This window comes from Paroedura picta, chromosome 3 (genome assembly GCF_049243985.1).
Source record: "Paroedura picta isolate Pp20150507F chromosome 3, Ppicta_v3.0, whole genome shotgun sequence".
NCBI classification, from domain to species: Eukaryota; Metazoa; Chordata; class Lepidosauria; order Squamata; family Gekkonidae; genus Paroedura; species Paroedura picta.
This window is the reverse complement of record NC_135371.1, coordinates 42,835,279-42,850,279: the sequence shown is the minus strand read 5'-3', so window position 1 is coordinate 42,850,279 and position 15,001 is coordinate 42,835,279. Positions and strand designations below refer to the sequence as shown.

At 48.4% G+C, this 15,001-nt stretch overlaps 1 protein-coding gene across 2 annotated transcripts in view; it reads left to right on the top strand.

Annotated features, from left to right (window-relative positions):
• The window catches only part of COPG1 (coat protein complex I subunit gamma 1), a 36,779-nt gene that overhangs the window by 1,425 nt on the left and 20,353 nt on the right, over positions 1-15,001 (top strand). The window contains exons 1-11 of one of the 2 annotated variants that reach the window (XM_077325426.1): positions 2,452-2,755; positions 6,509-6,561; positions 6,655-6,735; positions 7,174-7,245; positions 9,936-10,015; positions 10,543-10,618; positions 10,825-10,917; positions 11,758-11,844; positions 11,998-12,155; positions 12,989-13,122; positions 14,729-14,796. In XM_077325426.1, the coding sequence (XP_077181541.1) occupies positions 2,719-2,755; positions 6,509-6,561; positions 6,655-6,735; positions 7,174-7,245; positions 9,936-10,015; positions 10,543-10,618; positions 10,825-10,917; positions 11,758-11,844; positions 11,998-12,155; positions 12,989-13,122; positions 14,729-14,796 (939 nt within the window). In that variant the 5' untranslated portion in view covers positions 2,452-2,718. Of the gene's footprint in view, positions 1-2,451; positions 2,756-6,508; positions 6,562-6,654; positions 6,736-7,173; positions 7,246-9,935; positions 10,016-10,542; positions 10,619-10,824; positions 10,918-11,757; positions 11,845-11,997; positions 12,156-12,988; positions 13,123-14,728; positions 14,797-15,001 lie in introns of those variants that run through there. The other variant, XM_077325427.1, reaches the window with a different exon arrangement.

The following is a 15,001-nucleotide window of genomic DNA, read 5'->3' as shown; positions in this document are numbered from 1 at the left end:
GGACATCTGGAGGACCACAGGCTGACTACCCCTGCAGTAAGGTGACCAGATATTAACATTGGTAAAACCATTGACCGGGGGGGGGGGTCCTGATTAAAAATTTGGTCTATATGGAGCAACACAAATTTTCATAGAACGCATAGAATGCAAAAATAGTACTGTAATATATATTTTTAAATTGCAACACACATACAATTTGCCAGGTGCCCCCAGATGTCCCTCCAAAAGTGGGACCATCTGGTTACCTTAATTCACAGAAAAGGCCGTCTCTGCAGGAGATCCAAAGCTACCTTCCACAGCAGTCATTCTCAACCAGGTTTACTAGTAACTCTAGGGGCCTTTCTGCACAAGGACCAATGTTGCCAATTGGTTCCACAAAGCGGAAATGCTATTTTAAAAAGTGGAATCTTGGCGTTCCGCATACTTTCATTTGTAGTGGAATCCAGTAGCGTTTCATTCGTTCCCCACAGGTTTCCGGTCTTGCAGGAATCGCTAGAAATAAGTGATCTTTTTCTGTGCTTGTTCCCGCCCCTGGCCATCAATCAAATGGAACAGCCAATGGGCGGTTGTTATCATGCTCCCGAAAGCTCCTTTCCCTTTAAGCACAGTTTAAAAAACACACACACACACGCACGTTGCAACGAATATGCCTTGATTCGTTGCAACAGAGACCCATCTAGCTGGCGTGTGAGCTGAGGATTCATTGTTACCACCCTCCCCCGAGTGAAACCCCCCCCACACACACGGGCGCAATTTTTGGCCGAAATTAAAGGGAACTGGCAAACAGGGGGCTGTGTTGTGCTTGGGGACTTAGGGGAGCTTTAAAGCAGTGGTCCCCAACCTTTTTATCACCGGGGACCACTCAACGCTTGACAATTTTACTGAGGCCTGGTGGGGGAGGATTGCCATCGGCAATCAAGTGAGCGCTCCTAAGCGCTGAGACTCGGGGGGGGGGGGGAGCCAAGGTGGCGCTTCTGCTCAGGGAGGCGGGGTGGCTGGGGTGGGGGAGGGAGGCACAGCCTTCGGCATGCCAGCAAGCGCAGGCACGGAGCTCTGAACCTGCACATGTGCGCCTGCCGGATCGTTGATGAAGTAAAGGGCTGGGGGGGGGAGAAGGCGTCCTTCGCGGCCTACCTCCAGTTAGTCGACGGACCACATGTGATCCGCTGCCCACAGGTTGGGGATCGCTACTTTAAAGCACTTCTGTGGAGGGACTGTAGCCAGAGAAGCCTCACTGGGTGAATGAAGCCTCGCTGGTTCGTTGCTTTCCCCGCTCCAAGGAAAAATAATGGCGATCGCTTTGCTGGAAGTTCAGAGGAGAGAGCCAGGGGGAGTGACTTTGTTGCATCCGCTACATTGAGAGTGCACAGGTCTTTTTCGCAAGTGTTGCAGGTTGTTGGCAAGAGTGTAGCGATTTTCTGAGGATGAATCCACTTTTCCTGATTCCCCAGAAATCACATGCAACATAGAAGCATGCTAAATCAGGGAGGGGCAGGAGACCCTGTAAAGGTAAAATAGGTGTGTTCTATTTAAGATGGAATGGTGGGATAATGAGCCATTTTGGTGTTGTGAAACATTTCTCTAAAATTCAATTGCCAGCAGTGAGGGCCATGGATTATAAATACTGAACAACCACTGATGCACTGCAGATACTGGCAGGGCGTGGCTGGCTATAAATAAATAGTCTTGCCACCTTCCTTGTCCACCTCCAAGCCCTTATGGTTGATGACAGGCAAAAGATGTACTCCAACAGATGTACTCCCCCCCCAAGGGAGTCTCAAAGCGTCTTACAATCGCCTTCCCTTCCTCTCCTCCCAACAGACGTCCTGTGAGGTAGGCGGGGCAAGAGAGCTCTGAGAGAACTGACTTGCCCGAGTTGGAAGAGGAGTGGAGAATCAAACCCAGATCTCCAGATTAGAGGTTGCCGCTCTTAACCTTTATACCACGCCTGCACTCTGTAGAGCTGTGACGGTAGGAAATTCTTTGCCTTCCCTACTGTTATGCTCCTGAAGAAAGTGGCGCCCTTAACCAGGACAAATACAAATCAAACAGGAATTCCTCCAAAAGGCTCTCCGCCCTTCGCTGACTTTTGGGCAGTAATTTCCTGCGAGCAGCCTAGGAGGACCACCGGCGGCTGGGGAGAGTCTTGGCCGGCGGCCGCCGCCAGTCCCTTCTCTGGCACACAAGAGGGCGCGCAAGACGCTCCGCTGCTCTCCGCCTCGGCAGCCCAGCGCTCGCGCCCTTCCCTTCCTTCCCTTCCCTTCCCGGCCTTCGCTTCTCCGCCCTCTTCCTTTGCAGCTGCACCAATCGCGGAGCACTCAGGCAGGTCGGGACCCCGAAGCGCCCTGCAGGCTCCACGTCCCTTCGGCGGCTGTTCCGCCGCCCGCAGCCATTGGCTAGACGCTGAAGGACGACGCGCCGACCGTCACCCTCGTCGCCCCGCCCTAGTACTGGCAGCCACGTAGTGCCCTCTGCGGCGCACCCGCCGCCCAGTGCGCTTGCGTTTCGTGGCCAAAACTGAACGGGTCTCGAGTGACCAGGTGGCAGGAAGTGGCGCCTGGCGGGAAGGGGGGCTGCTGGGCTGTGAGCACACCTGCGGGTCCCCTGAGCATCCCCACTCCGCTGTCGCCCGTCCCGGCCGGTCTTCCTTTCCCTCCCCCGCGGCCCTGGCTGGGGCGCCTCTGCTGATTCCCCCTCTCCGCTGAATCCAGGAACAGGATGCTGAAGAAGTTTGATAAGAAGGATGAGGAATCGGGTGAGTGTGTGTGTGTGTGTGTGTTGTGTGTGTGTCAGTCAGACTCCATGCAAAGCAGGCAATGTGGTGGTGAAAAGATGTGCATGTCAGGGCCTGAGGTTGAGTTGACAAGCTGGGTAGAGTTAGCAACCACTGCAAGATCCAGCCCTGCCTGGTTCTGCTTTGGACAGGGTCTCCATGGAGGTTCAAGGTGTGGAATGCTGGTTTAGGAGTCCTTTAATGTCAAGGCTGTGTGGGAGAGAAACCTGGGTTACCTAAACCTAGTTACAACTAGTGTCTCTGGTGACTGCATCTACCAGAAGAAGAAAACGTCATACTGATGCTGCAAGGGAATTGGTCATTGTTATCCTGGGTGTAGTAACAATAAGGCATAGTATTAGTTGCTCTGTAGCTTGAAGAATGGTCATGCAATTCCTAAGTGGAGTTATACCCTTCCCTCTGTAGAAGAGCACCAGGCTATAAAGAATGGCACTGTCAACCTAAAACATAAAAGTAAGAAAATAGCAGCAACCATGAACCTGCGGCGTAAAAGAGCCCAACAACAAAGGCGGAGCTGCTGCTTCTGCTCCATTTCTGTTCCTACAAGGGCCCATTGATGCTGGCTCATGGTGGGTTACAAAGTCCAATAAAAACCCATTAAACCCCCTGTTAAAAGACATACAAATCACAGACATGGCGGAACCCCCACCACCACCCATCCCCACTACTGGAGGGGTGAGGAAGGAGGTCCAAAAGTCGATCTGCTGTTCACACCCAGGGTGTGTGTGTGTGTGTGAACAGTAGATCCTTGAAGCTAGTGCTGGGTACAAAATCTTATGTATCTTGTGTAGGCCCTAGGCAAGTGGCAGGTCACTCTTGCGATATGATCTCTTGCCTTCAAATGTTTTAAATGTTATCTTCAATTTAATTTGAATAATTGGTTTCATCATCGTTTCTCACTGCCAGTAAAAACATTTGATCTTAAGGGCTGCCTTTATATTCCTTGTGCATTTTACCTTCAATAGTAATATGTATTAAATGCATTCATATAATGTGGGCTTTCTCTGTAAGTTTTACTTAACATGAGTCTAGATTGTTCAGCTACTGTTTGAATAATATCAGACTTGCTCTACGCTAGCCTGGTAAAGGTAAAGGTAAAGGTATCCCCTGTGCAAGCACCGAGTCATGTCTGACCCTTGGGGTGACGCCCTCCAGCGTTTTCATGGCAGACTCAATACGGGGTGGTTTGCCAGTGCCTTCCCCAGTCATGACGCTAGCCTGACTTGCACCCAAATGTTTATTTCTCTTATTCCTCTTTCCACCCCCTTTTGTGTCTTGTTTGTCGCTTGTAAACCATTGGCAAAGTTTGTTTTAACTTTGCAGTGGAATGCACATTACAGTATTTAGAAATGCATTTATTTATGTATAAATAAACTCATTTATAAATGGATCACAAAAGCAATCTGATCTGGCTGCTACTTAGACACTTTATTGAGGTTTACCCTGACAGTTGTATACACAGTCAAAAATGTCTAACTCTCTCTCTCTCTCTCTGCCATCAAGTCACAGCCCCCATAGAGTTGAGGTAGTTTGCTGTTGCCTGCCTCTGTATCAAACCTCTAAACTTCCCTGGTGGTCTCCCATCCACATACTAACCAGAGCTGACCTGCTTAGCTTCTAGGATCTGACAAGCTTGGGCTAGTCACATCTGACACTACCTGTTCCTATTTCCATTGTTTCATGTAGGATGCAACAGTGTTAAATGAATGTTCTGTTGAATGTCTTGGAGGCGCCATTTGTATGGCATTGTCTTGACATGGGCCTACAAGTTTCCATAGTTTGGTATTCTGAATCACTGGCACCAGTACTAGGGTTTCTATTGTATATCTGTATGGAAGTGTCTAACTCTTCTCCTGTGATGTGTTTAAATCCTTGGTGCCTGATGTGCAGTCCTTGATGTTGACCTAGGAGACCCAGCATCAATGCTACTAGAATTATCTTGGATCATTCCTTCTGCTAACCAAACTTACATCTCTGGATTGTTGTGGGACAGATTAGACAAGAGAAAAGCTTGGAGGAAGAGTTGGTTAAAATTGTGATAGGTCACTAGGGTTTTAGACTCAAAATTTCCTTCATAACCAACTCTTACAGATTTCTGGTTTTCTTGGCAGCTTAAAAATGTATGGGGCAGTCTAATTTTTGTTTTAATGTCCTTCCCTCGAACTGGATAGGTTTCAGGAACCTCAACATTTTTTATTCATAAGCCTGTCATTGTCCATATGTGGATAGATCAATCTATCTCAAAGAGGAATGCTTCCAATATAGATTCGAAATTCTTCTTTGAGGCACCCAGAGACGTAAAAAAATCAGTCTCAATGTGGAGGTTGCTGCTTTTCATGACTAGAGGATACTGTGGTGTGATCCTCGCAGGGGTCCTGTTTCTGGCACCGAGCATGCCGGTTCAGCATAAATGAATCTGACCTAACAGTGAAGCAGTGTTTAGATAGGTATCTTCCCCACCCATACTCAGATCAGACATGAAGAGTAGGATAGCAAGGAGACCAGCAGTCAGAGCAGCTGCATTCTCTCAGTGTAGATGGTCAGAAGTGCTCTACACTAGGGTCTGAGCTTGTTGGGCAATAACAACCATCCTCTTTCAGCAGCTGGAAAAAGCACTTGGACTGTGTTTTATGAATTCTGAAATATATCAGACGAGTAAACCAGTGGTTAAATATTCAATCCAGCCTTCTAAAATCTCTTGATTAGGAACAGAATATGGCTCTTGCATGCGAGATGTCTAAAGCTCAATCTCTAGTATCTCTGTTTTGCTTGGGACTTCAGAGAGGCCTAGATGGTCTGATTCATTTTCAGGCAGCTTCATAAATTCATGTAAGAAACAATAAATAAAATGAATATGTTCATGTCCAAAATCATGGGCAAAGCTTAATAAGAAGTTATTACTGAGAGTATAAGGGATTGAATAAAAAAGAAACTTTTAATGTTCTTCCTCAATCACATATATTATTGTGATTAAAAGTATTATTATATTACTGCTATTTTAGATTTAATTCTCACCAATAGGGAAGGATTGGTTGATGAGGTAAAAGTTGTGGGTGCGCTTGGCAGTGGTGACCATGAGATTTTGGACTTTATGGTCTTGGGGAAGAGAAAAGCTGTACGTAGTCTTGCATACAGGCTGGACTTCGGGAGAACAAATTTTAACAAACTTAAAGTTATGTTGGGTAGAATCCCATGGTCAGAAAAACTTAAGGGGAAGGAAGTCCAAGAAGGTTGGGAGTTTTTCAAAAGTGGAATACTGAAGGCACAATCACAGACAATTCCCTTGAGAAGGAAAACTGGGAGGAACCTAAAGAAACCAGGGTGGCTCCATGAATAGCTTTCAAAAGAGTAACAAAAAAGACTCATTTAAGAAATGGAAGGAGGACCTTATAACCAAGGAGGAATATAAACAAGTAACTTATGCCTGTAGGGAAAGTGTTAGATAAGCTAGAGCGCAGTATGAGCTTAGGCTAGCAAGTTGTATTCAAAGTAAGAAAAAGAATAGGGACATGGGAGGACCATTGAGGGGACCAGAAAGTGACCTTGTAACAGATGATGAAGACGGGGCTGAGTGGCTCAATTTCCTTCAGAAACTTTTTTCCTTTAAACCAGCTGACTCGCACCAGCCATTTTCACGCTCAACCACCAATTGATTTCTCACCTACTAGCGAGGACCCTCGATCATTACAGAATTCATTGGTGTTTTTATTGCAGGTGGGGGTTCCAATCCTTTCCAGCATCTGGAGAAAAGTGCTGTGCTGCAAGAGGTAAGTTCCTTTAAAACGCTGTTTAAAAACTGCTCCCCACCCCTCCGCTGTGGCATAACTGGAGAGCTCATTTGCATGCCTCTCTCCTCATAGGCTCGAGTATTCAACGAGACCCCTATAAACCCACGGAAATGTGCTCATATCCTCACCAAGATTCTGTACCTGATCAACCAGGTAATGGGGAGCATCGGTTTCTCAGCTGACACTTCTTTAGAGGAACCTGACCTGCTTGTTAATGCTTGAAAGGGTTGTGCCTTGCACAGTGTTGCGTGGGGGAAACTGTCAGTTCCACAGCATCCTTTGCAAGTTGTGAACTGCTGGGCCGTCTCACCTGTTTTATCCTCCGGGCTGGCTGGGGGATGAGGGGGTGGCAGCTGTGTGCTGTCTGCAGACTGCTCCCATGTCAAGGGAGGCAGCTGCAAAAGGGGTTCCTTGTGGGTAGGAAGCTGGTCGTTGCTGACCGATCTCTCCTCTCAGCAGAGGTGAACTGTTGACATGAGCTCAAGGCCATTGCTGACAAGGGCTGATGTGCTTTTTCTGGAAATACTAGAAGTGATTGATTTTTTGCCTACCAGCACTGTGACCAGCAATATGTATATTCTTCCATTCTAGGGGGAGCACCTTGGCATGATGGAAGCTACCGAATCTTTCTTTGCAATGACCAAACTGTTCCAGTCCAACGATGTAAGACCTGTGCTTATACCATGTGCCTAGCAGTGTCAATAGAGGGAGAGGTGCAAGAGTGTGGAAATCCCAGCTCTAGAGCAGGGGTGGCCAAACTGTGGCTCTCAATTACCTGTCCCTATCAGGCAGGGGCTCACAGTCATTGTCCATAGACACCTGGAGACCCACAGTTTGGCTGCCCCTGCTCTGGAGTCTAGCCCAGTTCCAGAAGCTACCAGAGGGCTGCCCTGACAAAGGAACAGGGCGTGTTAGGCCAGGGCCCCATGTTGCCTATAACAAGCGAGGCAGCTGTAAAGTTCCATTGCCACATTTGTTGTTCATCTGTCCCACACTTTGACCGACTAATTGGGCACTTGGTAGAACCAGTTGAACTTGACAATACTGAGGAACGAATGGGCAGGTTTGGCCTGGAGGCCGCTAGTTGCTGAGACTCCTGAGTCCACAGCCTTCTCTTGGACAAGTCATGTGACGTGTGCCATTCCACTCCTTCCATGGTTTTGTTTCAGCAGCATCTGCTTGCCTCTCTGTTTTCGTCTTAGACATGAAGAGCAAACTGAGCATTGCTTCAAAACTAAGGGGGGGTTTAAGTAGTGCTTGCCAGGATCCCACCTGCTTGAGAATCAGGCCACTCCCTCTGCGAAACTAAGACAAACAACAAGCTCCCGTATTTGCTTGTGTCCTGAGGGCAAAATGTTCCAGGCTTCTCTGCCCATCACAAGGGTTAGTGATACAACAGAGCTGGTGTCCCACAAATGGGGGTCATTTGTAGATTTCAATCCTGGCATTGGGGAAGCTGCTTTTGAAGTTAGATGTTTGTATGCACTAGATCAGTGGTCCCCAACCCCCGGTCCGGGGACCGGTGCTGGTCCGTGGATCAGTTGGTACCGGACCGCGGCTCCTCCTCGTCCTCCTCCCCAGCTGCTGCCTCCGGGGCTGCCCTGCCACTCTGCTGCGGGCTCACCTTTGGCTGGGGCTCCCCCTCAGCATGGTACTGCTGGCAGTGCCCCCCCAGTGCCCCCCCAACGGGCGGCAAGAAGTCAGGGGCGCCGGTGGGAAAGCAAGTAGAGCAGGGGCTCAGGCAGCAGTTACGATGTCCCTCAGCAAAAGACTACCCCCCTGGGCCTCACTAAAATTGTCAAGTGTTGACTGGTCCCCGGTGATAAAAAGGTTGGGGACCACTGCACTAGATGCAAGGAAGCTGGGAAAGGAGATGACACGAAAGAGAAAGCTTCATGGAAGCTGCTTAGCTGGATTTGGGCAGACCATGTATATTCTGGATCACCAGACAGCTCCATATTCACTTTTAATGAGATCAGAGATTGTAAATGGTAAACGCTCATGCAAAAGACGGGAAGAGAGGAAATGGCCATTTCCTTACACAGCAAAGGCTTCCTTACAATCGCCTTCCCTTCCTCTCTTCACAGCAGAACCCTGTGAGGCAAGTAGGGCTGAGAGAGCTCTGAGCGAATGGTGACTGGCCCAAGGTCACCTACTAGGCTGCATGTGGAGGAGTGGGGAATCAAACCCAGCTCTCCAGATTAGAGACCACCTCACTTAATCATGACATCCCGTGGGCTCTCATGTTTTGTGTTCTTAGTTTTGTAGAAAGATAGCTTTGATAGTTGCCTGCTCTCTCTCTCACTTTTTTTCCCCTCCTAGGGAAAAAAAACTCTGTATGATCTGTTTTGTAAATATCTGAGATTTCTCCTGTCATGGGAGCGCACGGTTTGCATGTCCAAGATTACCAGAGAGATCATTATTATGTCTGGTTCCTGAGATCTTAGAGAGCCACTGGCAGTCAGAGGCCACAAAACTGGGATAGATAGTCTGACTTAGTTTTGTGTCCTCCAATAGGTCTGAGGAACTGCTTGTCTGTTTATGCCACCCACAGGGCATTTCGCTCTGTGGGTACTAATCTGGTGGCGGTCCCTAGCCCCAGAGAGATACGCCTGGCCTTGACCCGGGCCAGGGCCTTTTTGGTCCTGGCCCTGACCTGGTGGAATGAGCTCCCGGGAGAACTGAGGGCCCTGATGGAGCTGGCAAAGTTCCACGGGGCCTGTAAAATGGATCTCTTCCACTAGGTCTTTGGTTGAGGCCAGGTAAGCAAGACCAATGGGCCGCCCTTAGGTCCCACTATAATATCTAGCACACCCTTGTTAGTTGACTGCAGAGGAAAGAGGGCTCTTACCATTTCAGTAATTTTTGAACTTGTGTTGTTTTTAGGGTTGGGTTTGATGGGAATATTTTTACATGTAACCCGCCTTGAGTCCAAGGAGGAAGGCGGGCTATAAAATAAATAAATAACTTCCTTGTTTGCCAAGACTGCCTGCGCTTTCAGTGCAAGCCTATGCATACCTCAGTGGGTTTACACTAGAGTAACTCTGCATAGGATTGCCCTGTTTAGGGGGTTTTCAGCAGTTCTCAAAACTGCAGGAAGAGGGCCTTAACAGTGTAATCCTATGCACGCTTGCTCAGGAATGAATTCTGTTTTAATCCACGAGGATACGCCAAGCATTGTAGGATTGCTGTCTTCGCTCTCAGTCAGATGTAGGCAGATACAGTCTCAAAAGTGTGGCAAAGATGAGGAGGAACCCAACAGAAGAATGGTTGGAGTTCAACATCAGTGGCACCCTTAGGCCTTGCCGGTACTCTTGCTCCCTGACCCCCTTCTCTGTGGTTCTTCACACCAGCCAACGCTGCGCAGAATGTGCTACCTGACCATCAAGGAGATGTCCAGCATTGCTGAGGACGTCATCATTGTGACTAGCAGGTGGGTGCTGCTGAGCTGATCTCCCTGCCCTCTTTTGCTCTTTGCTTGGCAGGGTTGGCGGAAATTCCTGCAGAGAATCATGCAGGTGAACGGCACAGTGTCTATTAAAACACAGGTGCTGAAATTGCATTTATTTGGGTTGGATGACTCCTGCCTACTTTTTGTCTCCCGTACACACACACGCACGCACACACCATTTGCTGATGACTCCTGCCCACTTTCTGTCTCCCCTACACACACACCATTTGCTGTAGACATGGCAGTGTTCCAGCTTAAGAAAGAATGACATCAAACATTGTAGCCAAACTAGTACAGGGCAGTGCCCTGTCACTGTTTGCAGGCAAACCAGGACCAGTTATTTGCATCGTCTGCCAGTGCAAGTTTGTGTCCATGGACAGTGTGGCCATAGGGTTGGGCTTAGTTTGCTCAGCTCTTGCAGGTCTGTTGACGGTTGTCTGCTCCTTTCTGAAACAGGCGGCATAAATTCAAAGCCTTCAATGCCACTCACAAATTTTTCCCCCCCCTAGTTTAACTAAAGATATGACTGGGAAGGATGACAATTACAGAGGCCCTGCTGTGCGAGCTCTTTGCCAGATCACGGATGTAAGTGCTAGCTGCTGGATGGTCTCCTCTGGATGTCCTGTTCCCCCCCCCCCCAATATTCCTTTGCATTTCCCAGCTGTTAGGTTTGGGGGAGGGAGGGTTTTCCCCTGGATTTCTCCCATTGCTTGGTTCTTGGGTTTGTCTTTCACCCCTTCCTTGAAGTCCTGTCACCTCTTCTCAAAACAGCTGTTTTGTCTTCTCCACAGAGCAGCATGCTGCAGGCCATTGAGCGCTACATGAAGCAGGCCATTGTGGACAAGGTGCCCAGCGTGTCCAGCTCTGCCCTGGTGTCTTCCTTGGTACGTTGATGCCTATGAAGTCCTTGCCCTAAATCATGAATACCGGTGGTGGGAGAAGAAGAGTTGGTGTTTATACCCCACTTTTCACTGCCCAAGGAGTCTCAAAGCGGCTTACAATCACCTTCCCTTCCTCTCCCCACAACACACACAGTAGGCGAGGCTGAGAGAGACTTCTCTGTGAGAACAGCACTATCAAGGCTGTGAGAGGCCAAGGTCACCCAGCTGGCTGCATGTGGAGGAGCCGGGAATCAAACCCAGCGCGCCAGATTAGAGACCATGGCTCTTAACCACGACACCACACTGCTGGGGAACTGAGTGGTCTGTTGCCCACTATCGGCTGTAGCTGTAGCAACATTAGATTTTTAAAAAATATGGCATATCACTGGAGACTTCTTATTTAATTCATTTGTGCCCCCACCTTCCTCCCCAGTGGGGACCCTCTCCTCTTCTCGATTTTATTGTCACAACAACCCCGTGAGGTTGGTTTGACTGAGAAAGTGTGATTGGCCCAAGGTCACCCAAACAGCTTCCAAGGCATGAGTGGGGATTTGAACCCAGGCATCCCAGAGACTAGTCCAACCACCAGACCACACCAACTCTCAAAATGCACTCTGAAATCCTGGGAAGAAGCTTATTGAGTCCTTGTTCAGGTTTTTTGGAAGTAATACTACCACTCTGAGGCCTTTTATCTTCTTGTCAAAGGATATTAAAAGCATCAGCTGTGCTCTCTGTCTCTCTCTGTCTCTGTCTCTGTCTCTGTCTCTCTCTCTCTCTCTCTCTCTCTCGAGCAATTACACAGTGCCTACTCCTGATGCACTTTCTGGCTTGCTTTCTTTACAGCACCTTCTGAAGACCAGCTTTGATGTGGTAAAACGCTGGGTGAATGAGGCTCAGGAGGCAGCTTCAAGCGATAATATCATGGTCCAGGTAAGGATTGTATAGCCGCACAAACCCTATTGGTGCCTTTCTGGGTTAATTTTATTGTGTGTGTGTCTGTGTGGGGGGGGGTAGAACATCAATGGGTGTGTGGTTTGCCTTGGGCAGTGCTCCTTTCCCCACGTTCTTTGCTTGCCTCTCCAGTATCATGCCCTTGGCTTGCTGTATCACGTGCGCAAGAACGACCGCTTGGCCGTCAACAAGATGCTCAGCAAGTTCATGCGGCAGGGCCTGAAGTCACCTTTTGCCTACTGCATGATGATCCGAGTAGCCAGCAAACTGCTGGAGGAAGAAGCTGGGGGGTGAGGACCTCTTCCTGTCTCATAAAGAATACCCTTTGTGGCCGGTCCCATGCTTTGGATGGGAGGCATAGCCCATGATCTCTAGAAAGTAATGATGATTTCCTGTTTGCTTTGACCCCTAAACATCTTCAGCAGGTAGCTTCTTAGACGGCGCAGGGAGGAAAATGGGTGGAGAGCACACAGCTGTGAGGCTTCTTAGCCTTCCTGTGATCACGAAATGGACAAGATCAGGAAGTAGCAATAGTGATCTGAAATTGTTCTTCCACATTCAGCCTTGCTGTCTTTGGAGCATGCCAGCACGTGAAACTCACATGCTCAAAGACTGTCATTTCCCTGTGTGCCTCTTGTAGAGAAATATTTAAACACATGAAGTTGCCTTATACCAAGCTGGATCATTGTTCCCTCTAGCTTGGGGTTATCTCCTCTGGCTGGCCACAGCTCTCCTGGATCTTAAGCAGAGAAGGGATTTTCCAGGTACCTGCTACCCAAGATCCTTTAATGCAGATGACAGAGATAGAACCCGGAGCCTTTGGGATGCCGAAGACGTGTCCTATTGCTGAGCTGTAACCCCTCTCAAAGACATAGGCCCTTCTGTAAAGTGTGTGCTCCTCTGTGCCTTTGCTTTATTGCCTCTTCTGGATGAAGCAACTGTCCCTCCCAGTGTCTGGTAGCTTGTTAACACAAGTAAAAGCCTCCGATGCCACAGGCAGAATACCCGTGTCCCTTCACAATGCTTTTCAGGGAAACAAATCCTTGAAGTTGCCTGTCCACATGTTAAAGCACACAAGGGTAAAGCAGCCATCATTGTCTTTTTCCCCCTTCCACTGTCTCAGCCGTGACAGCCCACTATTCGATTTCATTGAGAACTGCTTAAGGAACAAGCATGAGATGGTGGTGTATGAGGCTGCATCTGCCATCGTGAATCTCCCCACCTGCACAGCCAAAGAGCTGGCACCTGCTGTGTCCGGTAACTCCTTTGCTTTTTGATCATTTAATGGTTGCTGGGGGAGGCTTCCTGGTCTCTTTCTGTCCCTCTCCCTCTCCCCCTCTCTCTCCCTCCCCCCCCCCTCTCTCTCGTCAGCTTGGCTTGCCGATGCCATAGGGCTGGTCCCATCTGGCCTCCAGTATAAATTAGCTCCCTCTAGGTAGGGTTTGCCAAGTCTTTGGGTTTTTTTGCAAGGCCTGTACTTCAATGAAGCAACCTCAGTGGAGTGGCATGCAGGCATTTCAGCTCTGGGAGGAGGGCCTGCCTTGTGGTTGCAATAAAAAGAAATGGGACTGAAAAGGAAAAACAATATCCACCATAAGTAGAAAACATTGGAGCTTAAGAAGGGTGAACAGTCAATTAAACCAGTGGCACAATTTACTTTGTTTAGAACATTTTAATGTTGTATTTTCAGTAACCTGCCTTAGGCAGCTTACAAAATAAATAAATCAAATAAATAAATAATCGAAACAAACATTAAAAGATTTCAGAGTTGAGCAGTAAAAAGCCCCAGCACGGCATAAAATAAAATAAGATGTAGATCCTAAAAGGAGACCACAGACAGCTTCAAATAAGTTTCCAGAGTAAAATATCTTAGTCATGAGCCTGGGTGATAGAAATGTCTTGTGCTTAAAAGAATACTAGGTAGATGCCAGGTGAGCCTCAAGGGGAAGGACATTCCACCAAGGCAGTGCTGCCACTGAAAGAGTCCTGCCTCTGGTTGCCACCCACCTCACCTTCAGAAGGGGCAGTATCCTGGGCAGGATTTGTGAGGACGATCTTAGCTGGCAGGCTGGGCAATATGGGAGAAGACAGCTTTTCAAGACAGCTTCGCCCCACATCATTTAAAGCATTCAGAGTAAACCAGTCCTCTGAATTTTGCCTGGAGGCAAATGGGCAGCCATTGGATATCTTTTAGCACTGGGGTGATATGACCCCTGTATCCTGCCCTGACAATAGTCTGAGTGCTGCATTTCTTGTCTGGTTTCAACGGCAGCCCCACACAAAGAGCATTACAATAATCTAACATGGATGTAATCAGAGCACGGATCACTGTTGCCAGAACATACTTTTGGGTGTACGCCATGATCTTCCATAGCTGGTGCATCAAAGATAGCTGATTATAAGCACTGTGTGGCCTCAGAAATTGGGAAAGCCAACAATAGGTCAGGATCCAGCAGGACTCCCGGGCTTCAGGCTGGTTCCTTTCAGGGGAAATGCAACCCCCTCCAGGACATTCGGGCTTGTCAGCTTTGGTATTGACCGACAGTGCCTTGGTCTTGCTTAGGGCTGGCAGAACAACTCTGTTTTGCAGGCCTTGTGGAACTGTCCTTGGTCCTGCAGGGCTCTGATCTCCCCAGACAGAGCATTCCACCATGGCCAAAAAAGCCCTTGCCCTGGTTGAGGCCAATTTAACACCTTTGGGGCTGGGGATTCTAAGCAATTTTGCTCACTTGATAAATTTTGCTCACTTTGGGGGACATAAAGGCGAAGAGGCAGCCCTGCAGATACAAAGGTCCCAGACAGTTTAGGGCTATGAAAAGCCTATTGTTGTCTTTGTCACTAACGGAGTTGCCATTCCTTGCAGTGTTGCAGTTGTTCTGCAGTTCTCCCAAAGCAGCCCTTCGGTATGCAGCAGTTCGAACCCTCAACAAGGTAAGGAGAGGCTGGAACTCTGGGGCTGATGCGCTCGCCTCTGTAGATGTTAAAGAACAAAAAAGAGGAGAGACACTGTAAGAAGCCACAAAAGTTACTAAGTACCAGAGGCTGCAAAAAGGGAAAAGGAGGGAAGTAATTGTCCTTAATTATGTAAAAACAAATTGCTATTGTTCACTTAAGCAAACGCCTTGGATCCCAGGGC